This window comes from Zootoca vivipara, chromosome 9 (genome assembly GCF_965207765.1).
Source record: "Zootoca vivipara chromosome 9, rZooViv2.hap1.1, whole genome shotgun sequence".
Classification (NCBI taxonomy): Eukaryota; Metazoa; Chordata; class Lepidosauria; order Squamata; family Lacertidae; genus Zootoca; species Zootoca vivipara.
This window is the reverse complement of record NC_142592.1, coordinates 67590453-67617604: the sequence shown is the minus strand read 5'-3', so window position 1 is coordinate 67617604 and position 27152 is coordinate 67590453. Positions and strand designations below refer to the sequence as shown.

General features: G+C 47.4%; 1 protein-coding gene across 2 annotated transcripts in view; it reads right to left on the bottom strand.

Annotated features, from left to right (window-relative positions):
* Positions 1 to 1702: 1702 nt before the first annotated feature.
* Positions 1703 to 27152, bottom strand: part of LOC118091535 (uncharacterized) — a 46838-nt gene continuing 21388 nt past the window's right edge. For both annotated transcript variants that reach the window (XM_060279760.2, XM_088676478.1), the window contains 14 exons: positions 26291 to 26425; positions 24941 to 25126; positions 23199 to 23301; positions 21708 to 21849; positions 18951 to 19134; positions 17616 to 17715; positions 14323 to 14441; positions 12004 to 12041; positions 9982 to 10094; positions 7690 to 7838; positions 6058 to 6152; positions 4767 to 4845; positions 3975 to 4083; positions 1703 to 2322 (listed from right to left, as the gene is read on the bottom strand). In XM_060279760.2, coding sequence (XP_060135743.2) covers positions 2249 to 2322; positions 3975 to 4083; positions 4767 to 4845; positions 6058 to 6152; positions 7690 to 7838; positions 9982 to 10094; positions 12004 to 12041; positions 14323 to 14441; positions 17616 to 17715; positions 18951 to 19134; positions 21708 to 21849; positions 23199 to 23301; positions 24941 to 25126; positions 26291 to 26425 — 1626 coding nt within the window. In that variant the 3' untranslated portion in view covers positions 1703 to 2248. The remainder of the gene's footprint in view (positions 2323 to 3974; positions 4084 to 4766; positions 4846 to 6057; positions 6153 to 7689; positions 7839 to 9981; positions 10095 to 12003; positions 12042 to 14322; positions 14442 to 17615; positions 17716 to 18950; positions 19135 to 21707; positions 21850 to 23198; positions 23302 to 24940; positions 25127 to 26290; positions 26426 to 27152) is intronic.

Here is a 27152-nt window from a genome sequence, read left to right as displayed (position 1 = left end):
GGCTTATTTTTGGAGTATGGCATATTTTCGGGGTATGGCTTATTTTTTTGGAGAAACACGGTAGATTCCAACAATGTCTGGATAGCCGCTGGTTTTCCAAACCCTGCCTGACATGTTTGAATCATGTGATCATGTTTGAATCATGTGATCAAGGCAACTCTAGGCAAATAGCACATACCTTTGCCATACTGTTTCTTACATGAAGGCTTGCGTTCTTTATGCTGGAGTATTCAAGTGTGGAACCCCTTCCTGCCTGAAGGGGCAGGGAGTTATCCCATGACTCTACTGCCTCTTATCAACTGGCTGTGTTCCCATGTCGTTTAGACATGTAGGATGCAAGCTCAGGTGAGAAGCAGCATGGCTTTCAATCTGTGCTTCCTCAGGTGCACAGAGAGAGAGAGAGAAATCCGGGATAGAGGAAGTCTAACCCACTGGCAGGGAACATGTGCTTTTATTTTATTTTGCTGTCTTACCTTCCTGGCAGGGCCCACAGGTGGAATTCTGATGAATATATGCTCTTGAATACTGCAGACCCCCTATTTTTCAAAAGCCAAGCCGTAGATCCCCTACTTTTGAAAACATTTGATACCTCTGTGGCAGTTTTTGTCTTACAAACGCTGCCACCGTACCCTCCAACATGTCCCTGCACAAAAATGGGATGCATGTCTTCTGGGCTGCACTCCGACACAAGTCATGTGACCTTTGTGGGAGCACAGCCCCCCAAAATGTGAAGTATGGGACAGCTGGTGATATGTGCCCCAGGCCTCCTGGGTGGGTTACGCAGACCCCCCAGGGGGTCTGCAGACCCCCGTCGGGAACCGCTAACAAGTAACGTAAGCCAGTCGTTATTCGGGTCCAGAGAGGCGTGCCTGTCTCCCATCATTACTAACAGGAACACATTCCTGTTTAGCCAAGCAATTGGGTCACTGAAAAATACATTTCCTGGTAACCCTGAGATTGTTGGATGAGATAATGCTCTTTTAACAGCTTCTAGAATGCTTTAATCCATTTCAAAATGTTTTCGCTTTGTTTTCTGTTGTTACATTGCATATCCGTTTGCTACATTGGGCTCCTTGGGGAGGAAAGAGGGATATAAATAAAACATACCGTATTGGCCCGAACATAAGCCGCACCTGCAATTAAGCTGCACCCTTAAAATTCGGGGGGGGGGAGAAAAAGACAATTCTCGAATATAAGCCGCTCCCTTAAAATTCTGCAGGCACACCCGTTCCATTTTACTGTATGTCCGTTTCAGCAGTGATATCATAAAAGCCAATTTTTGTAAGGTCGTGAAGTTAAGCCGCACTTCTGACTTTTCATGGTTGGAATTTTTTTGGGGGGGAAGTGTGGCTTATATTCGGGCCAATATGGTAAAAAAACCAAAAACCCTCCCATATGCAGTTAGGGCTGCGAATGTCCGAAATCCTGCAGCCAGTGTCAAGTCACGGCGGACGAGATTGATGAACAAAGCGGCTGCCCAGCGGTTGCTTCTGTATTAAGTTTGGGAAACTGCACTAGACTTTCCGTGGTCATTCACAAAACACTTCCCCCTCCAAACCCCCCCTCCAACTTTTTTCCTCTCAGAGGTCGGGTGGACCAGCCGAGGGAAAAAAAGGTATTTCATGACTACACACCCTCCCTCTTGAGACAACAGACGGCGACTCAGGGCTACTGAAAAGAAGTCCAAGGGCCAAATGGGAGACACGTTCAGAAGAGGTTTCCTTTATTGTGCTTGGAGTCGAGGCCAGTGGCAGCTTTGCTTGGAAGCACCCTGCGTTCACCACCTCTACCACCGCCAACCGGGACACGAGGTAGCTAGCCGTTGTGAGCAAACGCAACCCCAGAAAGTCACAAATGCAGCGAGAGCCTTCGAGAAAACGGCAGGCGTTGGAGTTGTCGGGAATCCTGGACAGTTTTTTTTGGAGCGCGGAAAGGAGCAAGGAGCTGCTTAAGCTCACCGGGCCTGCTTGCTCCCATCCATCCATCCATCCGACTTCCAACAACATCCTTCTGCAGTTCCCAAGCGCAGCCTCTTCAATTTAAAAACACCAACGTGTTGGGGAACAAGCTTTAGGCTGGCAGGAATCGGAGAGAGAGGCTTTCCTCCCCACCTTGACAAGACGGCACTGGGAGACCTTCCATGGTGGCCGCGGTTTTTACAGTCCCTGAGCGAAAGGCACATTCCTCGGCGGGAGTTGGGAACCTTCCAAAGAGAGGGGGAGATGGGGCCCAGCGCAGTCCCAAGGCATCAGCACCCGGCGGGAGAAGGGGCGAAGTAGTACACTGCGAGGAGGATGAAATAAACCATCACCAGCACGGTGCCTGCGGGGGGAGAGAGCAGGTCAGCATGGAAAGGTTGGCAGGTCCAAGCCATCGTTTGCACGAGACATCTTTTTTTTTGGCAATTTGAAGGCTGCCCCAGTTCACTGGGAGACAAACTTGGCTCACCTTGGGTTTTCTTTACTTTTTTTCTTCTTACTGATACTTATCAAAAGCCCATACCCAATGCAAGGTATGTCTTTTTTATAATACACCAGAATAAAGTAAATATTTTAAAAATCTAATCCAAAGAGAGGAAGAGAAATAGAAAAAGATAAAAACGACTTCTGATTCTCTGCCAGCTAAATATCGTAACTTGTTCAAAGTATTCACATTGACATCCAACTATTCTACGGTCGTCACTCGGAAGTCGAACGGAATCCGTTCCGGAAGTCCGTTCGACTTCCAAAACATTCAGAAACCAAAGCGCAGCTTCTGATGGGCTGCAGGGAGCTCCTGCAGCCAACTGGAAGCCCCGTTGGGTGTTCGGCTTCCCAAAATAGTTCGCAAGCTGGAACACTCACTTCCGGGTTTGCGGCATTCGGGAGCCAAAACGTCCGAGAACTAGGCTGTTCGAAAACCAAGGTGCGACTGTATTTTCTATAAGCCAATATGTAGCCCAAGGTGGTTTTAACTGTTTTTAATTCTGGATTGCACCTTCTAGGATCTGCTGCTGAAGGGCAGGCAATAAATTTAACAACGCTTATTCTGCATCCAGTGTGCTCTCACTGCTAGATTTTTTAAAATGCCGCACACACAATGCACGACTCACAATCTATACTGACCGTGCCGCTTCTGAACAAATCCTGCTGTTGGATGCATTCAACGCCCCCACGCCCCCCCCAACCAGCTTCAATCCAACTAGAAATCTTAAGCCATATTCACTTTGTACTGTGTGAACATTTGAGACGGCCGCAGCGCAGATGAGCACACCTGCGCAGGTGACAGGTTCATGGGCAGGGGAAACCCAAAAGGTCCTGCACATTGGCAAATACATCCCTGCCTGCACTTGGGAGGCGAAAAACTCGATGCAAAACTGGCTTGAAATGACTTTGCTGCGTTTTAAGCTGCTGATGTGAAGACGCCCTTAGGTTGCTTAAATCAGAGGTCGGCAACCTAAGGCCCGCAGGGCAGTTCCGGCCCGAATGGGTTCTGGATCTGGCCCACGGACGGTCCAGAAATCACTGGTGGTTCTGATTCATATCATTTGGGCTGTGCCATTTTTTTCTCCAGAAATGGCTTCTGCACATGCCCAGATGCCAAAAATCGCTTCTGCGCAGGCGTGATTATCAGCGTCTGGGCATGTGCAGATGCAATTTCCAGCATCGCGCTGTGCCAGCCTGCCCCCGGACAATCTCTGCGGGAGTGATCCGGCCCATGCCCGGTAAGCCTTGCTGACCCCTGGCTTAAATCCTCCTTAGCTGACTCAGGATGTGAGCGTGCCGGGCATTTAAAGCACATCTTCCTCCCATAATTCTGGGAACAGCAGTTTATTTCCTGCATAGCTACGATTCCCAGCACCCTGAGATTGGGGTGGGGTGGAGATTAAGTCTTGAATGTCCTTTAAAGGTTACAGCAAGTACACAGCCCAAGTTAGCTCAGAGGTGGTGGTCTTCCGGCAGCACTGGAACTCGCAACTCGAAAGCCAACTTTACCTTGGAAGTAGTCGCACTTGCCGTCCATAAAGATGTAATTCATCAGGACCACGCTGAACATGCTTGCATAGACGTGAAGGTCACTGAAGACCAGGATGAAGTCCGTGGGCTAGAAAGAAGAAGAAGAAAATAAAAAATAAAAAAACAGATAAAATAAAACCTACATACAGCAACAGTGTTTTGTGTTGCGTAGACTCCTATGATGCAAGTCATGGGTCCCGCCTGCTAGCCTGCTCCCTAAAATATCACTGGTTTGCTCCTTTCTATATATATAGGGTGCCTACATTCTGCATAGACTGATTGCTGGGGAATCAGTGGCTGGGGAAACCCAGCCAGATGGGTGGGGTATAAATAAATTATTATTATTATTATTAGTAGTAGTAGTAGTAGTAGTAGTAGTAGTATTGCAGGGCAACATGTGCAAATGGCTTGAGATACCTACTAGGCCAGGCATCCCCAAACTGCGGCCCTCCAGATGTTTTGGCCTACAACTCCCAATGATCCCTAGCTAAGAGGACCAGTGGTCAGGGATGATGGGAATTGTAGTCCAAAACATCTGGGGGGCCGAAGTTTGGGGATGCCTGTACTAGGCCCATAAGTTACCATATAGCATATATTCAAGACAAAAAACCAGCAGCAATTTGTTGTTGACAAAGGACAGCTGGACATAGAAAGGGCCCCATTCCATTCAGTAGCTTAGGGCCTCATCAAACCTAAATCCGGCCCTGCTTTGGGGTCCCTTTCAACGCTATGATATCATGACACAAGGTTTTAGGGGAGCCCATGACTTACATAGAAGACTGTGAAAAGCACCAGGATGGGTATTTGCAGCATGCAGACCTGGACCGCGATGCAGTTCCCAATCTCAATGCTAGAAGAGAGAAAGAGACAGAAGGAGGGGAGGGGAGGAGAATGCAGCTGTCAAAAAATCCCCTCCCCGGATACATTAAGGACCCCCACCGCCTTCCGCCTTGCTGTTTATTGCTACCCGGTTAGAAATTGCCTCCTGTGGCATAGAGGTCCAAAGGTCCCTCTCTGACAGGATGGGAAGGGCATCTGCTACAATACAGCACGGGCTGTCGGTCATGTTTATGTCGCACAAATCCCCACACGGTTCCAGGGTACCTTGGGAATCGCCTGAACCCTTATCCTATCCTAGCTCGGTTGCTGAGATCATCTGCAGGAGTGTTGTTGGTCACACACACACACAAACACACACCCAAGTTGGCAAAAGCTCATTCGACAATGAAAAACTGATTTCGTCGGCACAGTCCTGTGGAACTGTATGCCACTGGAGATTCGGCAGGCGCCAGCTTTTAAATGCCTCCTTGAAAGGGAGCCTACTCAAGACAACGACATCCTTCCAAAATGGTTAATTCAGGCATAGGCAAACTCGGCCCTCCAGATGTTTTGGGACTACAACTCCCATGATCCCTAGCTAACAGGACCAGTGGTCAGGGATGATGGGAATTGTAGTCCCAAAACATCTGGAGGGCCGAGTTTGTCTACAGGTGAAACTCGGAAAATTAGAATATTGCCGAAAAGTACATTTATTTCAGTAATGCAACTTATTATTTTTTATTTTTCTTTTAATTTCTACAAATGCTTTCTTTTGGAAATTCCACAGTAATAAAACAAATAGTTACGATAATACCAAAATAAACATCGCTATTACATTTCATTAATTACATTCCATCTATAATTGACCCGCCTAACGACAAATAATTACAACAAATAAATATCTTGCTTTGCATGTCATGCATCTATCTCATATTATCGGTTTCACCTTTTAAGTTGCGTTACTGAAATAAATGCACTTTTCGACGATATTCTAATTTCCCGAGTTTCACCTCTATGCCTGGGTTAACTGGTGTCTCTTTTTAACCTTTTAAATGGTCTTTGTGGCATGCTTTTATTGCTGTAAACTTGAGATTTATATATATTGGGCTGAAAAACGGTTTCCCTTCTTCACATCCGCTGTGACGTGCACCCAGTCTAAAGAGATGGGACATAGGAGGATGGCAAGCGCCATTTAAGGAATATTTCTTGGGAAGCCCTCCAGGCTAGGCTTCCGCGGACCCACCTCAGGCTGAGGTTGTTCTGCAGGGCAAACTGGATCCCGTTGACGATCTCGGGGAGCTCTGGCACCATGGCAAGGATGGTCACGCCAATGAAGTGCTGAGGGAAGGAGAGGTGGCCGTGGTTATTTGGTTCTTTAGCCGATTTATAAGCTGCTTGCTCCGAGCAGTGCAGAGCTTCAATATATATACACACAACGCGACTAAAATAGGGTTCACCCACGCCGTCGTTTAGTGTAGATAGTCGACACTTCGTGACGTTCTCCTCCAAATCACTGACTTTCCCCTCCAGCCTGGATTTGTTGCGAGTCGCCCAGAGTGGCTGGGGAAACCCAGTCAGACAGGTGGCATATAAATTATTATTACAGTGGAACCACGGTTTTCTAGCATCTGGGAAGCCGAACTATTCGGAACCCGGATGCCAAAAACCCGGAAGTAATTGCTTCCGTTTTCAAACGTGCCTTGGAAGTCAAACGTGCCTCGGAAGTCAAACGTTTTGGAAGTCGAACGATCTTCCAGAACAGATCTGACAACCGAAATTCCACTGTAATAATAATAATAATAATAATATTATTATTATTATTATTATTAATTTTCTCACACCCTTCAGTGTGAAGTCGAACGATCTTCCAGAACAGATCTGACAACCGAAATTCCACTGTAATAATAATAATAATAATAATAATAATAATAATAATAATAATAATATTGTCATTATTGTTAATTTTCTCGCACCCCTCTCCTTTTTGGAGTTAACCTGGTTCAGAGAAAACCCAGACCAAAGGAGCAGAAAGTGTGGGAAGCTGGCAATTTAGAGAATGCCATAAGGCTATGCAGAAATACTTTATAAAAAAAAATAACGCCTCCTTGCGTTACTGATATATCGTTCGAAGACTGATCATATACTTAAAGGTAAAGGTAAAGGGACCCCTGACCATTAGGTCCAGTCGTGACCGACTCTGGGGTTGCGCGCTCATCTCGCATTATTGGCCGAGGGAGCCGGCGTACAGCTTCCAGGTCATGTGGCCAGCATGACAAAGCCGCTTCTGGCAAACCAGAGCAGCACATGGAAACGCCGTTTACCTTCCCACTGTAGCAGTTCCTATTTATCTACTTGCATTTTGACGTGCTTTCGAACTGCTAGGTTGGCAGGAGCTGGGACCGAGCAATGGGAGCTCACCCCATCACAGGGATTCGAACCGCCGACCTTCTGATCAGCAAGCCCTAGGCTCAGTGGTTTAACCACAGCGCCACCTGGGTCCCATGTTTTTGTTTTGTTTTGTTGTTGTTTTTTTAGTTTCCCAGGTTTGTGTTATTTGCAATGGTCTGTGATCATATACTTAAAGACCCATAAAACAATGCTGACGGCCCAACGACAGCACCGTTTCTAATCCTAAAAAACTAAAAATCATATTGAAAGGCTTGGGAGAACAGAAAGGCTTAAGAGATGCTCCTGCGACGGCCAGGAGAGCCTCGAGCCACGGTTGGGGCGCCACCACCGAAAAGGCCCTGGTAGCGAATCACCTCCTTAGACGGGGCGGGGGACATGGAAAAGGAGCTCAGGCCTTCACGCCAAGGATGGCACCGCCCCACTGCGGCCCCCACCTGTGCCACCCCTGGCCCTGCCTCCTCCTTACCTGAGACACTGCCGAGTTATTCAAGATGGGGCTGATGTGCTCCGTGGCCAGGTCGGCGCAGGCAGACATGCCCAGAGTGGCGACCAGCAAGATGAGCAAAGCCCTCCAGCGAGACCAGTGGACCACAGCGCTGTGGTGGTGGCCGGGCACTAGAAAACCGGAGAGACACGTGCATTCGTAAGCGAGTGGCGTGGAAGCAGCAGCCAGGGAGGGTGGGAGTCAGGAGTTGATAACGATAATAATTTATTACTTGCACTCCGCCCCTCCAACCGCGTTGCCCCAGCCACTCTGGGCGGCTTCCAACAGAATATAAAAAAGCGCAGCAAAACGTCCAGCAACGTTACCATTGTTGTCATTTGTTAAATTTCTTTTTTTGCAGGTAACTATAATTATTTTATTTGTTTTTTTAAAAAAATATTTATTTGGTTTCTCAACATAAATCCTAAGAACAAGATTCCAAGGAATCTCCTGGACTTCCATATTATTAATCATTTCCTCCTGGTGGTGATGATCCAAATCTTTTACATCTCCATTGCGTACAGAATTCACCCTTAAACTGCAAGGGGTATTTATTTGTTATTTATTAAATTTCTATGCAGGCTTCAGCCAAAGATTACAGGGCGGTTTGCGCAAATATATATAGGTAAAAAGGTAAAGGACCCCTGGATGGTTAAGTCCACTCAAAGGCGACTGGGGTAGCAGCCCTCATCTCGCTTTCAGGCCAAGGGAGCTGGCATTTATCCACAGACAGTTTTCCGGGTCATGTGGCCAGCAGGACTAAACCGCTACTGGCACACGGAGGACCGTGACGAGTGCCAGAGCACACGGAAACGCCGTTTACATTCCCGCCAAAGCAGCACCTATTTATCTACTTGCACTTTGATGTGCTTTCAAACTGCTAGGTTGGCAGGAGCTGGGACAAAGCAACGAGAGCTCACCCCGTTGCAGGGATTCGAACCGCCAACCTTCAGATCAGCAAGCCCAAGAGGCTCAGTGGTTTAGACCACAGCGCCACCCGCATCCCTTAACCTTTACCTTTACCATACACATACACACACACAACCATAGTAACAAACGAAAACAACACGCCACCCAATTCAGTTTAATAGCCTATAGATTGTTTAATTGGCCAAAGGCCTGGGAGAAGTAGGACTTGCCTGGCATCCAACCCACTTCTAAAAGGCCACCAAAGAAAGCTTTTGCCACAGTTTTGTCTGATCTTTTCCAAGACGGGGGCCATCCCTGCTTCCTGCTGCAGCAAGTTCCGCAGATTAACTCTGCACTGTGAAGAACTGTATACAGAGCTCTGGGACTTCAACACAGTGGCGCACGACCCACCTCGAGGCATTAAGAGAGGCCCACTTCCTACTGCAACGCGCTCTCCGTGGGGCTACCTTTGAAGGTGACCCGGAAACTACAACTAATCCAGAATGCAGCAGCTAGACTGGTGACTGGGAGCGGCCACCGAGACCATATAACACTTGTCCTGAAAGATCTACACTGGCTTCCAGTATGTTTCCGGGCACAATTCAAAGATTTGTGGAGGGTTTATTCCTTGGCTGTCTGTGGAGGCGCAGGTCAATTCTGTAACCAGGGCAGCTGTCTACCAGCTCCATCTGGTACGCAGGCTGAGACCCTACCTGCCCGCGGACTGTCTCGCCAGAGTGGTGCATGCTCTGGTTATCTCTTGCTTGGACTACTGCAACGCGCTCTCTGTGGGGCTACCTTTGAAGGTGACCCGGAAACTACAACTAATCCAGAATGCGGCAGCTAGACTAGTGACTGGGAGTGGCCGCCAAGACCATATAACACCGGTCTTGAAAGACCTACATTGGCTCCCAGTACATTTCCGAGCACAATTCAAAGTGTTGGTGCTGACCTTGAAAGCCCTAAATGGCCTCAGTCCAGTATACCTGAAAGAGCGTCTCCACCCCCATCGTTCTGCCCACACTGAGGTCCAGCACCGAGGGCCTTCTGGCTGTTCCCTTCCTGCGAGAGAAGTGAGGTTACAGGGAACCAGGTAGAGGGCCTTCTCGGTGGTGGTGCCCGCCCTGTGGAACGCCCTCCCATCAGATGTCAAGGAAATAAACAACTATCTGACTTTTAGAAGACATCTGAAGGCAGCCCTGTTTACGGAAGCTTTCAATATTTGATGAATTATTGTATTTTAATATCTTGTTGGAAGCCTCTCAGAGGGGCTGGGGAAACCCAGCCCAGGTGGGTGGGGTATAAATAAAAAATTATTATTATTATTCCCCACCTGCCAAGAGCAAAGCTCAGGAAGCTACTTACTGTGGCAGTCGCTGACGTGGATGTCGTAGATGTGCGAGTGAGTCTTCAGGGTGAAGAGCAGGCCGATGATGTAGGCCGCAGGGAGCAACAGGGACACCGTATACACTAAGGGCCTGCCACACACAAAGGGTTAAAATTTGCAGGAGGGGGGTTTCCTACCCTTTACGCCTGGCCCGCCTGCCAGGGCAGCCCCAGGACCAAACCTTAAGAGGCAGAGATGAGCGTAGAGAAGCTGATCTATGCCTGCAGTGCACTTAAAGAAAATGTGATGAAAATGATGTACAGGTAGTATTTTACACCATCAAAACTTGCTAAAATGTATAACACAAGATCTATCGAGTGTTGGAAATGTAAAGAAAAGGAAGGTATCTTTTACCATATGCATAGCTGCCAAGTCTCCCGTTTTCCCCGGGAAATCCCCGTTTTTCCAGCTGTTCCTAGCTGAAAAAACGGATTTTTTTGTTTTTCCCCAGTTTATTCTGGCGCGGCGGCCGTTTTGGAACTGGGCGGAGCATGCTCAGAAGCGACTTTTGATGCTGCTCTGCCCAGTTCCAAAATGGCTGCAGTGCGACTTCCGATCTGCTATTTCCGGCCCGGTCCCTTATTTCTCTGACAGCAACTTGGCAGGTATGACCATATGTGGTAGACCTGTAAAGAGGTAAAGGCTTTCTGGGAAATGATGTATAATGAGTTAAAGAAAATGTTTAAAAACACTTTTGTTAAAAAAACCAGAAGCCTTTTTACTGGGTATAGTGGGCGAAGAGATACCAAGGGGAGAGAAAAAGATTGTTTACGTATGCGACAACAGCAGCAAGAAACCTTTTAGCCCCAAAATGGAAACAAGAAGAAGTACGGACGAAAGAAGAGTGGCAGACAAAGATGATGGACTTTGCGGAATTGGCGAAACTGACATTCTATTTAAGTGAATGTTAAGATGAGTTAAATGTAGGATGGAGATGTTATAAATGTGCAAAATAAAATGTAACAGAAGGAAACCAGAAAAAGGACGGAGGGGAGTTGAGCCGCCCAGAATTCAAAGTGTTGGTGCTGACCTTTAAAGCCCTAAATGGTCTTGGTCCAGTATACCTGAAGGAGCGTCTCCACCTCCATCATTCTGCCCAGACACCAAAGTCCAGCACCGAGGGCCTTCTGGCGGTTCCCTCGTTGCGAGAAGCCAAGTTGCAGGGAACCAGGCAGAGGGCCTTCTCGGTGGTGGCGCCTGCCCTGTGGAATGCCCTCCCAACAGATGTTGAAGAGAAAAACAGCTACCAGACCTTTAGAAGGCATCTTAAGGCAGCCCTGTTTAGGGAAGCTTTTAATGTTTGATGGATTTCTGTATTTTAGTATTTTGTTGGTATTCCCCCAGAGTGGCTGGGGGAACCCGGCCAGATGGGCGGGGTATAAATAATAAATTATTATTATTATTATTATTATTATTATTATTATTATTATAAGCTCGGCAGAGCAAATGATATAATGGTTGTCATGTAATGGTATTATATAATTGTTAAGATTTGGAAAATTAAAAAAAAATTATACCAAAAAAAGTGTGGAGTTATTAAATGATTAATGGGAAAAACCAAATGCAAATGAATGCTCATCATCACTGAACCTCCCCACAAACAAATCAGAGAAAAAGCTCATTAAAGACCAGATATAATTTAACCTCCCCGTAAGCCTTGTGCAAGCGAATCAGGATAAACACTCAATAAACAGGTTTATCCTTTGAGTCGCAGGAGTCGCTTCCCAAAGCCTCATGCAGAGTTTTTCCGTTTTTGTTTTCAGAAGCTATCAGGGAACTGGTGATCAGATCAGATGATGAACGACTCGTGCGTGGGGCTGCTTTAGAAAAATCGATCTGCCACAGACAGGGATGAGGAAGACAGAGAGCATGTTATGTGCCTCTGCACATGACGGAATGAGATTTTATGGCTCACAACAGCTCCAGCCAGCGGAGGCTTCCCATGACCAGAAGCAGTTACAGGACAGGCAAATAAAAAGGGCGGGTGATGAGGTACTTACTCAACATGGCTGTAGTAAAGGGTCCCATTGTTCTCCATCTACAAAGAGATAATAGAATTATCAGACCCCGCAGTGCCAGACGTTGTCCATTTGCAAACATTGTTATATGTGGGGCTGCCTTTGAAGATGGTTTGGAAACTTTAGCCAGTGCAGAATTTCATAGAATCATAAGAGTTGGAAGAGACCACAAGGGCCATCCAGTCCAACCCCCTGCCAAGCAGGAAACACCATCAAAGCATTCCTGACAGATGGCTGTCAAGCCTCTGCTTAAAGACCTCCACAGAAGGAGACTCCACCACACTCCTTGGTAGCAAATCCCACTGTCAAACAGCTCTTACTGTCAGGAAGTTCTTCCTAATGTTTAGGTGGAATCTTCTTTCTTGTAGTTTGAATCCATTGCTCCGTGTCCTCTGGAGCAGCAGAAAACAACCTTTCTCCCTCCTCTATATGACATCCTTTTATATATTTGAACATGGCTATCATATCACCCCTTAACCTTCTCTTCTCCAAGCTAAACATACCCAGCTCCCTAAGCCGTTCCTCATAAGGCATCGTTTCCAGGCCTTTGACCATTTTGGTTGCCCTCTTCTGGACACACTCCAGCTTGTCAGTATCCTTCTTGAACTGTGGTGCCCAGAACTGGACACAGTACTCCAGGTGAGGTCTGACCAAAGCAGAATACAGTGGTACTACCGTATTACTTCCCTTGATCTAGATGCTATACTCCTATTGATGCAGCCCAGAATTGCATTGGCTTTTTGAGCTGCTGCATCACACTGTTGACTCGTGTCAAGTTTGTGGGCTACCAAGACTCCTAGATCCTTTTCACATGTACTGCTCTCAAGCTAGGTGTATTTGTGCCTTTCATTTTTTATTTTTTTGCCCAAGTGTAATTTGGCAGCCAGTTTGCTCACTGAGGCAAGACTGTCTTTAACACATAACACTAATCCTGGCTCAACTGCTCAACAGGCTTCCGATTAGTTTCTGGGCCCAATTCAAAGAGCTGGGTTTGACCTATAAAGCTTTAGGACTCCAGCACCTCCGTATGAACCGAACCAGACCCTGAGATCATCTTCGTGGGACAAAACAAGGACAGGGCCTTTTCTGCATTGGCTCCCTGTTTGTGGGATGCTTGCCTGGCGCCTTCATTTACATATCTTTAGGCGCTAGGCAGAAAGCTTCCTCTTTAACAAGGCTGATTGACCCATCTACAACCTTTTAGAGTGGATGGGTTGTTTTAATATATGTTGTTCTTTTATTGTAAGTCACGAAGCTGCTTTTTAGTTGCTGTTGCAAAAAAAAGGGGAAAAAAGCAACTAATAATTTTATTGAATAAATACTTATAATAATTTAATTGGAGTATTTACATTATAACCCTTGCACAATTTCTGTATTCTGCTCTGGTCAGACCTCACCTGGAGTACTGTGTCCAGTTCTGGGCACCACAGTTCAAGAAGGATACTGACAAGCTGGAACGTGTCCAGAAGAGGGCAACCAAAATGGTCAAAGGCCTGGAAACGATGCCTTATGAGGAATGGCTTAGGGAGCTGGGTATGTTTAGCCTGGAGAAGAGAAGGTTAAGGGGTGATATGATAGCCATGTTCAAATATATAAAAGGATGTCATATAGAGGAGGGTGAAAGGTTGTTTTCTGCTGCTCCAGAAAAGCGGACACGGAGCAATGGATTCAAACTTCAAGAAAGAAGATTCCACCTAAACATTAGGAATAACTTCCTGACAGTAAGAGCTGTTCGACAGTGGAATTTGCTACCAAGGAGTGTGGTGGAGTCTCCTTCTTTGGAGGTCTTTAAGCAGAGGCTTGACAGGCATATGTCAAGAATGCTTTGATGGTGTTTCCTGCTTGGCAGGGGGTTGGACTGGATAGCCCTTGTGGTCTCTTCCAACTCTATGATTCTATGATTCTATGATTCTATGATTTTATTCCTGCCCCCCTTTTGCTCTTATATTACCTGTTTTGCGATTTAAGCTGTAAACTGCCCTGAGGTCTCTTGATGAAGGGTGATACAGAAATGTAAATTGATCATAAAAGCAGCTGCTTTTATGCCTTGTAAACAGCTCGGTGAATTATTTTGGCTTTAAGCGGTACAGAAGTTTAGTCATCAACAACTCGGAACCCTAAGAAGCCAAAATCCCCTGCGGTGTCTGAAGAAACCAGCAACTCAGAATGCATCTGGGCTGGTTTTCGCCGCTGAGTTCCACTGCAGGGCAGCGAAGAGGTTATGCCTGCTTCATAGCCAACGCAGCTGGGACTGGTTGGTGAAATCCCAGCCCCACGTGGGGCCCAGAAGCTGCTGCTCACCAAGTCAAAGTGGCAGCTCTGGCAGACGTAGTGGCCCGGTGGCTCTTCGGTGACGTTCTGGCATTCCCCGCAGACCAGCCTCCCGTAGATTTTGGAGAAGAGGGTTGGAGCGAACACACCTGGGGGGGGAAAGGAGAGCGAGATGAGATGGATTTAAGTTGAATGTATGAATTTAATTTCCAAGTTAAATTCTTATTATCAGTATTGTTATTATTTCATCATTATTTTATATTATATATGATTTTGTATGCTATTATTATCATTTCAAGTGTGTGTGTGTATGTGTTTATGTGTGTGCTTGTTTTAATTTGAATTTCAATAAAGTTTATTTAATTTTTTTTTTTTTAAAAAGAGAGAGATCAGCCCCCATCGCCTCCCAGGATCTGTCCAGCCCTCATCTTTCCCTTGACCCGAGTTTCCCCATTTTCATTACAGTGGTACCTTGGTTCTCAAACTTAATCCGTTCCGGAAGTCCGTTCCGTTACCAAAGCGTTCCAAAACCAGGGCGCGCTTTTCCACAGAAAGTAATGCAAAACGGATTAACCCGTTCCAGATTTTTAAAAACAACCCCTAAAACAGCAATTGACCATGGATTTTACTATCTAACGAGACCACTGAACCATAAAATGAAAGCGATAAACAATGAACTGCAGTCACACACACAATCAATCAATCAATAAATCAATCAGTAGCTGAACTGGGCTCCACGCAGTCACAAAAACAAAACAAAAAGAGCTACGAAAACAAAAACATGAAATAAATAGCAAAAACAGACAGACCTCAGCGTAACACTGAAAATGGAAGTATGGCACTCAAATCAAAAGCGTCACTCAAAACGGAGCACGTTTGGCTTCCAAAAAAAGTTTGCAAACAGGAACACTTACTTCTGGGTTTGCAGTGTTTGGGTTCCAAGTTGTTTGAGAACCAAGGTATCCCTGTACTGTGTTGTTTTAACAGGATCATTTTTTAGCACATCTTAATATGGATGTTCAGGCTTATCGTGGAGGGTTAAGGCAATTCTGGCTGCTTTTCCCTCCTGGAAAAGCAGGACCATATGCCTAGACTCTGCCTGGAGGAACAAAGGAAGAAGCTTGGGTTGGGGCAAGTTAGACCTGCTAGCCTCAAAAAAACCTGACACCAGATATTTTTGTATTCCCTGGTATTACCAGACCACTCAGGGGTTGGATTTATAAACAGGATAACAAGGATGATTTGTCTCTAATCTATATCTCAAAATTCCCCCATTGGTCCTATTTGCTAAAATCTAGCCACACCAGGGCATGGGACCCAGGTGGTGCTGTGGGTTAAACCACAGAGTCTAGGGCTTGCTGATCAGAAGGTCGGCGGTTCGAATCCCCGCGACAGGGTGAGTTCCCATTGCTCGGTCCCAGCTCCTGCCCACCTAGCAGTTCGAAAGCGCCTCAAAGTGCAAGTAGATAAATAGGGACCGCTCCGGCGGGAAGGTAAACGGCGTTTCCGTGTGCTGCTCCGGTTCGCCAGAAGCAGCTTTGTCATGCTGGCAACATGACCTGGAAGCTGTCTGCGGACAAACGCCGGCTCCCTCGGCCTATAGAGCGAGATGAGCGCCGCAACCCCAGAGTCGGACACGACTGGACCTGATGGTCAGGGGCCCCTTTACCTAGCCACACCAGGAGCACAAAATTTGCAGTCATTGACCTTTGCCTCCCTGGGAACTGCTCTCCGTTTTCAAACAATGCCTATATCAAAATTCCTTCAGTAGCACCTTAAAGACCAACTAAGTTTTTATTTTGGTATGAGCTTTCGTGTGCATGCACACTTCTTCAGATAAGAAGTATCTATCTGAAGTACCTATTAAGTACTAATACCTATGACTAATACCTATTAAGTACTAATACCTATGAAGTATCTATCTGAAGTACCTATTAAGAAGTACCTATCTGAAGAAGTGTGCATGCACACGAAAGCTCATACCAAAATAAAAACTTAGTTGGTCTTTAAGGTGCTACTGAAGGAATTTTTTTATTTTACTTCGATCCAGACCAACACGGCTACCTACCTGTAACCAATGCCTATATCAGTCTTAGATGGAAGATACAGAAATGTTCCAAGGCATTTAAGGCTTTGTATTTGTAGGTGAGGGAGAAGACCTCCCCTGTTATATGCTCTATTGTCAGCTCTTATCAAAACCCCAGAAAGAGATTTATTGGAACAGATGCTGGCAGAACCCTGAAGTGAAAATATGTTGGCTATTTGAAAATATGTTGGCTATTATCTGACTGCGTCTTGCTTGTTGCATTCAAAACAGCCCCATTTGCTAAAGCCCCTCAAAGCATTCCTGCTAGCTATATAAAAGACAAAGCCGCAGACTTTGCGGTCGATTCATTAATTTGACTTCTTGTAAATGGGTGTACAGTATGCGGTATGCGGGTGGCGCTGTGGGTTAATCCACAGAGCCTAGGGCTTGTCGATCAGAAGGTCAGCGGTTCGAATCCCCACAACGGGGTGAGCTCCCATTGCTCGGTCCCTGCTCCTGCCAACCTAGCAGTCCCAAAGCATGTCAAAGTGCAAGTAGATAAATAGGAACTGCTCCGGTGAGAAGGTAAATGGCGTTTCCATGTGCTGCTCTGATTCGCCAAAAGCGGCTTAATCATGCTGGCCATATGACCTGGATGCTGTACGCCGGCTCCCTCGGGCCAGTAAAGCAAGATGAGCGCGCAACCCCAGAGTTGTCTGCGACTGGACCTAACGGTCAGGGGTCCCTTTACCTTTAAATTAGGTGTATAGCTCTGGTTTTCCTTCATCAGGGTTTAATTGACTTGCTGGAACTGTAAAAACTAATCTGTAGTGGCTTTTAAAGGTAAAGGTAAAGGGGCCCCTGACCATCAGGTCCAGTCGTGTCCAACTCTGGGGTTGCGGCGCTCATCTCGCTCTATAGGCCGAGGGAGCCAGCGTTTGTCCGCAGACAGCTTCCGGGTCATGTGGCCAGCATGACAAAGCCACTTCTGGCAAACCAGAGCAGCGCACGGAAACGCCGTTTACCTTCCCGCCGGAGCGGTCCCTATTTATCTACTTGCACTTTGATGTGCTTTTGAACTGCTAGGTGGGCAGGAGCTGGGACCGAGCAACGGGAGCTCACCCCGTCACAGGGATTCGAACCGCCGACCTTCTGATCAGCAAGCCCTAGACTCTGTGGTTTAACCCACAGTGCCACTTGGGTCCCTGTAGTGGCTTTTAGTCAAACGCAATAAATGATTGGAAGTTGGGTGAGGCTATCAACGGCTCCCTCCTACCTACCTACCTCCACAACTTACCTCCTACGGAGAGGAAGAGGAGGGCAGAGCTGACCCCGGCTGACCTGCTGTTGAATCTCTGCTCTTGGTGCCGAATGCCTCCGATCACCATGCACAGCCCCTTGAAGGAGAAAGAGAGAGAAGCAGAGTGGCTTGATCCCTGCGTTCGCCAGCCTGGCTTTGGAAGAGGCAGCGAGCAAGCAGGAAGGAAGGCCTATCTCAGCATTCTCCAAACTGCCCACCCCCGATAGATGGTACACTACCCCTGTAAAAATGGCAGAAATGTATAGGAGAAGTGTTGGAAATGCAAAGAGAAGGAGGGCAAGTTTCATCATATGTGGCGGGATTGCAAAATAACGAAACGTTATTGGGGAATGATTTACAATGAAATGAAAAGAATGTTTAAGACATCCCTGGTGTGCCCCGCGGAGGACCTTACGGTTTGCAAATAAGAATATCTTGGAGGTCAGGGGCCTCAAAGAGGTTAAACTGGCCTCAACCAGGACCAAGGCCTTTTCGGCTTTGGCCCCAGTCTGGTGGAACACTCTATCGTAGGAGACCAGGGCCCTAGGGACTTGACATCCTTCCACGGGGCCTGCAAGATTGGCCTTTGGTCGGGGCCCAGTTTGACCCCCCCCTATGGGACCCTGTAAGTTACATTTGGCCCTTTTATCGGCTCATGTGGGACCAACATGGATAGCTGGCCCAGATAATAATAATAATAATAATAATAATAATAATAATAATAATAATAATATATTATTTGTACCTCGTCCATCTGGCTGGGTTTCCCCAGCCACTCTGGGCAGCTTCCAACAAAGATTAAAATACATTAAAATGTCACACATTAAAACTTCCCTAAACAGGGCTGCCTTCAGATGTTTTCTAAATGTCAGGTAGTTGTTTATTTCCTTGACATCTGATGGGAGGGCATTCCACAGGGTGGGCGCCACCACCGAGAAGGCCCTCTGCCTGGTTCCCTGTAACCTCACTTCTCGCAGTAAGGGAACCGCCAGAAGGCCCTCAGAGCTGGACCTCAGTGTCCAGGCAGAACGATGGGGGTGGAGACGCTCTTTCAGGTATACTTGAGGTTCTCAATCCCAACCAATCAGGCTTCTGGCGGAAGTGAATCCACAACCTGATTGGCCTGCAGGAGCAGCCCTGAAGTAGGCAATCAGGCAAGGCCCATTGTGTAAATAATGTATATATAGCAGACGTTTTGAAGAAAGAGCCATTCTTCTTTTGCTACTACAAGCTGAGTAAAGAGCATGGAATTCGCTCTCGACTCCGAGTATATTTCAGTCAAGTAGGTGTTTATTTCAAGGGTCAGGATGGGCACTCGAGGGCTGGACTCACCGGGATGAAAAGGACGCAGCCCAGGAGGGTCCCCGTCAAGGCGGACTTGACGATTTCCTCGTAGCACTTGTTCTTTTCCCGGGCGCCTTTGATGAGGGCCGTGATGTAGAACGTGAGCTCCGTGATGGAGCCGAATGTGGCGTTGACCACGGCCCCCACCGCAAAGTTGCTCTGGGCTGAGATGCTGCAGGAGAAACAGAGAAGGTCCACAAGGTGAAGTTGCCGGCCCTCGGCATCATCAGAAGAGCTTTGGGGTCCCTTCCAACTCAGGCATTCTACAAGGTGTGACCGGAAAGTTCGGTGAATGGTCACAGAAATCGGACAGCGAGAAATATTTGAACATACAATCGGAAACCAACGAAATAATTGTGTACCAAGATGAAGCTGTAACTCAAAAGACAGTGTGTGAATGGTTTAAGCATTTTTGTGAAGGGCAGCAAACCATCGAAGGTGACCCTCGATCTGGCAGACCAGCGGCAAGTAGACCGGTGGCAAATGTCGAGACAAAATTGTGAGCTATTGATGAGGGATCGGCGTTTGTCCGTCCGAATGATGGCGGAAGATTTGCATTCCATGTGAAATTGTTACTGAGGTTACTGAGCTGTCCCACCCTCCATATTCTCCCGGTCTGGCCCCACTGGATTTCTTTCTTTTTCCAAAACTGAAATCTGCCCTGAAAGGGCACAGATTTCCCAACGAAATTACAGTGGTACCTCTACTTACGAATAACTCTACTTACGAATGTTTCTACTTACGAATGGAGCTCCGTCCGCCATCTTGGATGCGGTTTAGATAGGATTTTTTTCTACAGTGGTGCCTCGCTTAACGAATGCCCTGCTTAACGAAATTTCCGCTTAACGAAAGGATTTTTCGAGCGGAGCTTGCCTCGCTAGACGAATGCGTTTTACGAAAAATTCGTCTAGCAAATTGCGGTTTCCCATAGGAATGCATTGAAATTCAATTAATGCGTTCCTATGGGCAAAAAAAAGTCGAAAAAATTTCAGTGCATTCCTATGGGATTTGCTAGACGAATTTTTTGCTATAAGAAAAGACCCGTAGAACGAATTAATTTTGTCTAGCGAGGTACCACTGTACTTACGAATTTTTAGATAGGGTTGCTTCGACTTACGAATATTTTCTCCCAATGCATTCCTATGGGATTCGACTTTCAATTTTTTTCGACTTACAAATGTGTGTTCGGAACGCATTAAATTCGTAAGTAGAGGTACCATTGTATGTCATTGCCTGCCTACCAGAGGGATTGGACACATTCCAATTTGCCTACAAAACAAAAAGATCAAGAGAGGATGCCGTGGCGATTGCCCTCCAAGCTGTTCTTGCACATTTGGAGCAGCAGCGGGGGAGCTATGCCAGACTGCTTTTTGTAGATTTCAGCTTGGCATTTAATACCATTCTACCGCGACGTCTGATAAATAAATTGGGAAATCTGGGGCTCCCGCTATCACTCTGTGGGTGGATACTGGACTTTCTTTCAGATCGCTCCCAGAGGGTCCGGTTGGGCCCTTATATGTCTGACATGCTTAGGACTAACACAGGAACACCGCAAGGATGCGTGCTTAGTCCGCTCCTTTATACTCTTTATACGTATGATTGTCTCGCTGCCCACCCTAGAAATAGGGTTGTCAAATTTGCAGATGACACAACCGTGATCGGGCTCATCTCTGATAAGGAGGGTGAAACGGACTATAGAGATGAGGTGGAGCGGCTGACAGAGTGGTGCAGAGTTAATAACTTGCTCATAAATACAAAGAAAACAAAGGAGCTTGTGGTGGACTTTAGGAGACAGAGGAACGAGGTCCAGCCACTTTTGATTGACGGCATTTGTGTGGAGAGGGTAACAACGTTTAGATTTCTAGGCATTGAGTTACAGGAGGATCTGTCCTGGAGTGCTAATACAAGGGGGCTTGTGAAGAAGGCACAGCAGAGACTGTATTTTTTTAGAATTTTAAGGAAAAACCATCTTCCACAAAAGCTGCTGCTTGCCTTCTATCACTGTGCCATACAGAGCGTGCTCATGTACGGTTTATGTGTGTGGTACGGAAGCTGTACTTCCCAGGACAGAGCAGGGCTGTGTAGAATTATTAAAACAGCAGAGAGCATTATTGGCTGCTCACTCACCACCTTAGAACAAATTTACACCACCAGGTGCCATAGAAAAGCACTAGACATATCAAGGGATCCAACGCACCCTGGTCACCATTTCTTTCAGCTCCTGCCATCGGGACGGAGATATAGAACAATGCAGGCAAGAACGAGTCGTCTCAGGAACAGTTTCTTCTCTAGAGCGATTTTGGCCTTAAATGTGAAGCCTGGACTTTGAAGTCATCTTATTTGACTTGTTATTTAGTATTATATTTACTGTTTTTAATTAGGTTTTGTAATTTTGGACTATGCGAAATGCTTTATCTGAGTGGATGTAGCAACCGAGTAATTTCGTTGTTCCCGCAAGGGGACAATGACAATAAAGATCTCTTATTTCACACATCCAAGCTGCTGTGACGAGGAAACTAAAAGCAGTACAAAATGAGGACTTTTCCAGAAGTTTCCAGCAGTTCTATAAACATTGTCAACGGTTCGTTGCGTCAGAGGGGGTCTACTTTGAAGGCCTGTAAGGTTGTACGTTCGAATGTTTCTCGCTGTCCGATTTCTGTGGCCATTCACTGAACTTTCCGACCACACCTTGTACGATTCCATGATCCTAGATCTCATGGTTAATTCTTTCTTAAAGCCTCTTACCTGGCAATTGCCATGCCTATGTAGTAGGACAGAGGCATGATGGAGAGCAGAGCCAGTGTGAATTTAACCTCAGAGCTGGTATAATGGTTGTGCTTATCCGCGTAGCCCAGAACTAGAGTCACAATAACCAGAGGGAGCAGATCTGACGAGAGGTATTGAAAGGAAAAACACACGTGCGTATTTTCTTTTGAGCAGCATCAACCATGCAGGAGTTTTTGCTGAGAAACAGCCTCCTATTCCTTCTGGGCAGATGGAGCCACGGAGGTGCTAGGAATACAACGACCGGCTAAGGCCGAGCTGCAGTGTGCAAGCGTTGAATTAGACAGCGGAGCCAGAGTTCCGACACTCTCAGTATCAACGCTCCTGCTTTAACCCCAAAACAGGTTTCTAGTGTTGGGTGACAACGCCGAGGCCTGGGGCCTCCCCACAACTCAGCGTCCGGGAGGAATGGAATTCCCAACATCCTCCCCCATTCCATGGAACCCGCTGCTGCAGTATTTTAGCCGAACTGCAACCGCTGTACGGTACATAAACCTGAAGTTGTTCCCTGTCAACAACTCTTGACAAGAGATCTGCAGGAATTTCTTTTCCTGGCACGTAGGACACCTGAATGAGTCCTTTCCGGATACACTCTCTTGCACGTTGTAATTTTAACAGCAAGACTTTGTTCTTTGCTTACATCCTTTTCAGTATTGGCCCCAACTTGGTGGAACGCTCTTTCCCAGGAGACCAGGGCCCTGCGGGATTTGTCATCTTTCCGCAGGGCCTGCAAGACAGAGCTGTTCGGCCTGGCCTTTGGGTTGGACTTAGCCTGACCCCTGTGTTTGCCTCCCTCATGGCCTGGATTTATGGACTACTTGAAATGAGGCTGCATTTTAAATTTTAAGACTGTATTTTAATCTGTATTTTAATTAATTTTTTTTAGGTTTTATTGTGGTTTTGTTGGTGTGAGCCGCCCTGAGCCTGGTTTTTGACTGGGGAGGGCGGGGTATAAATAAAATTTTATTATTATTATTATTATTAATAGTATTAGTATTATTATTATCCCTCAGAAGTAAGCAAAGACGGACATGACCTGTTGTCTTGGTAAACCCGTATAGGACCCTTTACAAAGTCAAGAGTTCTCGTAAGCACCTGCAGAGTGCACCACCTCTTTGTTTAAAGATGGGCAAGGAGGTTTTTCAGGACGGTCAAGGAGCTGTGTTCTAGCTCTGCCCGGGTTTTGCTCCTCAGCCCTCGCTACATCTGCAGAAGCAACTCCGCGCAGAAAACCCATCTGTTTTGCTTAACCAATTCGCTCTTCTCAATTCCCCCCCCCCAAAAAATGCGATGCGATCGAGGTTTATAAAATAAGGAGAGGCGTCACTGCGTTCAAGAGATCTCACTCTGCCAAGAGACATCTGGCCACGGATGAAAGACCCAGATCCAAACTCTCGCACAAACCCTGCTCCCAAGGGGGCAAAACCCAAAGCAACAACACCGAAAGGATACTGACGGCAAAGACATTGATCCCATCCACGGCGTATTTGTAGTAATAAGCATTCACAGCCCGGTAGCAGCAAAGGACCACTTCAGCGTCGAGGGGAACTTCTGTCTGCAGGCGGCAGAACCAAGAGACTATCAGTTGATGCCAGTCAATGCAAAATGCTGCTAAAAGAGGGGTCGGCAACCTACGGCCCATGGGCTACAAGCAGCCCATGGGGGTCATTTAACCGGTCCATGGATCCCCGCCGCCCGCTCAAGGACCCCAGCCGCCCGCTCGGTCGGTCGGCTCCCATGCTAAACCGGCATGGAGCAGAGCGGGGACCGCCTTCCGCGACGCTGACCGGCTTCCCATTGGCTGCAGGAAGCTCCTGCAGCCAATAGGAAGCTGTGCATGCCTCCTCCGCACCGGAAATAGCGTTTGCACAAGTGCGCACGCACTCCGGCCCACCGCGGTGTCTGCGGGACCGTGAACCGGCCTAAGCCACAAAATCTTTGCTGAACCCTGTGCTAAAGCTTCAGTTCAGGGGTAGCGAGTGTGTGAATTGCGTGTTACAACATAAAAGGTAAAGGGACCCCTGACCATTAGGTCCAGTCGCGGATGACTCTGGGGTTGCGGCGCTCATCTCACTTTTCTAGCGAGGGAGCCGGCGTACAACTCCCAGGTCATGTGGCCAGCACGACTAAGCCACTTCTGGCGAACCAGAGCAGTGCACGGAAACGCCGTTTACCTTCCCGCCAGAGTGGCACCTATTTATCTACTTGCACTTTGACGTGCTTTTGAACTGCTAGGTTGGCAGGAGCAGGGACTGAACAACGGGAGCTCACCCCGTCGCGGGGATTCGAACCGCCGACCTTCTGATTGGCAAGCCCTAGGCCCTGTGGTGTAACCCACAGCACCACCCACATCCCGTTACAACATAAGCACACACACACACAAAAAGGCAGGTGGATCAGGCCAATAGCCCATCCAGCCCAGCATCCTGTTCTCGCAGGGACGACCCGGTTTCCAAAGGGAAACCTACAAGCAGGATCCAAGCACAAGAGCAACTCTCCCCTCCTGGGGTTTCCTGCAACTGGGATTGAGAAGCATTGCAGAGCCGTCCTGGCTTGGAGCCGTCGATAGCCCTCTCCTCCTCTGTGAATTTGTCTGACCCTCTTTTAAAGCCATCCAAGCTGGTGGCCATCCCTGCCTCCTGTGGCAAGGAGTTCCACAGCTTAACAACAAACTGTGTGACGAAGTATCTTTGTTTATCCATGCCACAGAAAATTCTCTGAAGTTCTACCTGTGCCATCTCTTGCTTGTAAAGGTAAAGGTACCCCTGACCGTTAGGTCCGGTCACAGACGACTCTGGGGTTGCAGCACTCATTCTTGCTCTATAGGTCGAGGGAGCCGGCGTTTGTCCGCAGACAGCTTCCGGGTCATGTGGCCAGCATGACTAGGCCGCTTCTGTCGAACCAGAGCAGCGCCGTTTACCTTCCTGCCGGAGTGGTACCTATTTATCCACTTGCACTTTGACGTGCTTTCGAACTGCTAGGTGGGCAGGAGCTGGGACCGAACAACGGGAGCTCACCCCGTCGCAGGGATTCGAACCGCCGACCTTCTGATCGGCAAGCCCTAGACTCTGTGGTTTAACCCACAGCGCCACCTGCATCCCTATCCCTTGCTTGACTTGATGCTAAAAAGCCACAAGCCTTTCTCCATGGGGCCCCTGCAAAGTCAGCGGCCCCTACCCGGCCAACAACTTTACCTTCCGCAGCCGCTGGACGTGGACCTGCTCCGGGGGGAGGAGGAGGACCCTGGTGACGGTGCGGCCGTTCATCTTGGCGATGGGGATGATGAAGACGAGGAGCCAGCAGACGAAGCAGATCAGCCCGTGGGCGAGAGAGAGGAGTGGGTAGCCCAAAAGAAGCCAGACATAGGTGCTGGGACGCCGCTGTTGGAGAGATGGGCAATGGGGCGGATCAGGGAGGGAGGAGAGCAGTTTCCCCACGGCAGAACAGAAACACACAGGGGCGGAACCACAGAGCTGTAGAGGTGGAAGGGAACCCCAAGTGTCATCTAATCCAGCCCTCCCGCATGACAGGAATCACAGCTAAAGACTCCTTGGCAGATGGGCACCCAACCTCTGTTTTATTTTTTTAAATATAATTCCATTAAATTTTCTGTTTTGCAATTTAGAATACTCACCTAAACATCCTTAAAATATCAATGACTTCCCTTCTCTTCTTTCCACGGTTCATTTTACATATATCAAATCCATGTATATTTTCGGTCAACTAAACCATTCAGTATTCCATTACAGTCGTCCCTCGACTTACGAACTTAATCCGTTCCGAATGCACATTCCTAGGTCGAAAAGTTCGTAAGTCGAAAAGCGGTTTCCCATAGGAAAAAAATATTCGAAAAAATTCGTAAGTCGAGGAAACCGCATTTAAAATTCGTAAGTCGAGGAAACTGTATTTAAAGCCGCCGCCAACCGTTTCCATTCGGATGTAGAAAAATTCGTAAGCGTGCGGCCATTTGTCCCGTTCATAAGTTGCAAACTTCGGATGTTGAGTAATTCGTAAGTCGAGGGGCCACTGTATTACATCCATCAAAACTTATTTACACTGTTGAATTTATCTTAATATGGCCAACGTTTTCAAGTGTACACAATCCCCCCCCATATATTCAATAAACCAGGCATCCCCAAACTTCGGCCCTCCAGATGTTTTGGACTACAATTCCCATCTTCCCCCCATCACTGGTCCTGTTAGCTAGGGATCATGGGAGTTGTAGGCAAAAACATCTGGAGGGCCGCAGTTTGGGGGTGCCTGCAATAAACATTTTCCAATCTTCTCTAAACATATGTTCTTCTTGTTCTACATGTTAAGTCTGCGAGCTTAAGTTGCCATTTTTCTTTAGTTGGGACCTCGCTCGTTTTCTCCAACCTCCCACCTCCAGTGGGGGGGTGGGGTGGGAGAGAGTCTGCCCCCCCTCCTTTAAGGATTCTTGAGCTGAGATTCCTGCATTGCAGGGGGCTGGACTAGATGGCCCTTGGGGAGTCCCTTCCAACTCTACAATTCTATGATTCTAGGAAGACAGCACCCCACCTTACCCAGTGCGGCGCACTGTCCTCACAAGCCGACTCCTGGCGGGCGACGAGGGGAGTCGTCTCCTTCACCTCGTTCACTTCCGCAATGGCGTCGAATTTGCTGAACTTCATGCTGCAGTTCCGACGGTAAGTTTTCGTCTGCGAGATGCAGGAGTTGAGAAAGAAGTCAGGGGAGGGAACGGGCACTTCCCAAATCAATGCCCAAGACATTATTTTTACCGAGGGAAATGGTTTGCAAAAATGTGTACAAAATATTACAATAATAAAATAACAACAACAATAGATTATGAATCACCTTTCACATTAGATTTAAGGCGATTTGCCAATGCACAACAAAACTAAACACAGTCGTACCTTTGTTTTCAAACGGCTTAGTTCTCGATCGCTTTGGCTCCCAAACGCCGCAAAGCCAGAAGTGAGCGTTCCGGTTTCCGGAAGCCGAACGTCCGACAGGGCTTCCGATTGGCTGCAGGAGCTTCCTGCGGCCAATCAGAAGCCACGCTTTGGTTTCCGAACCATTTGGAAGTCGAATGGACTTCCGGAACGGATTCCGTTCGACTCCCAAGGTACGGCTGTATAGGTTTTAAAACCGCATCTGAGGCGGTCTGTGGTGGAGGTGGCAGAGTTCTCACAAACATTTATTATCCTTGCGCATTCCTTCTAATAAACATATTTTTGCAAGCAATTCTCCCCCACCCCACCCCACTCTCATGTATTTTTGTACTGCCATCTTCACATGATAAGCAATTTTTAAAACAGCAGTACAGAATTCGGAGAAGTGAACATTTCAAAGGCCGGCTGCGTTTCAGCCTGCATATTCTTTCCAGAAGTGGCCGTAAGGGGAGGACCGAAATAAATACCCCAC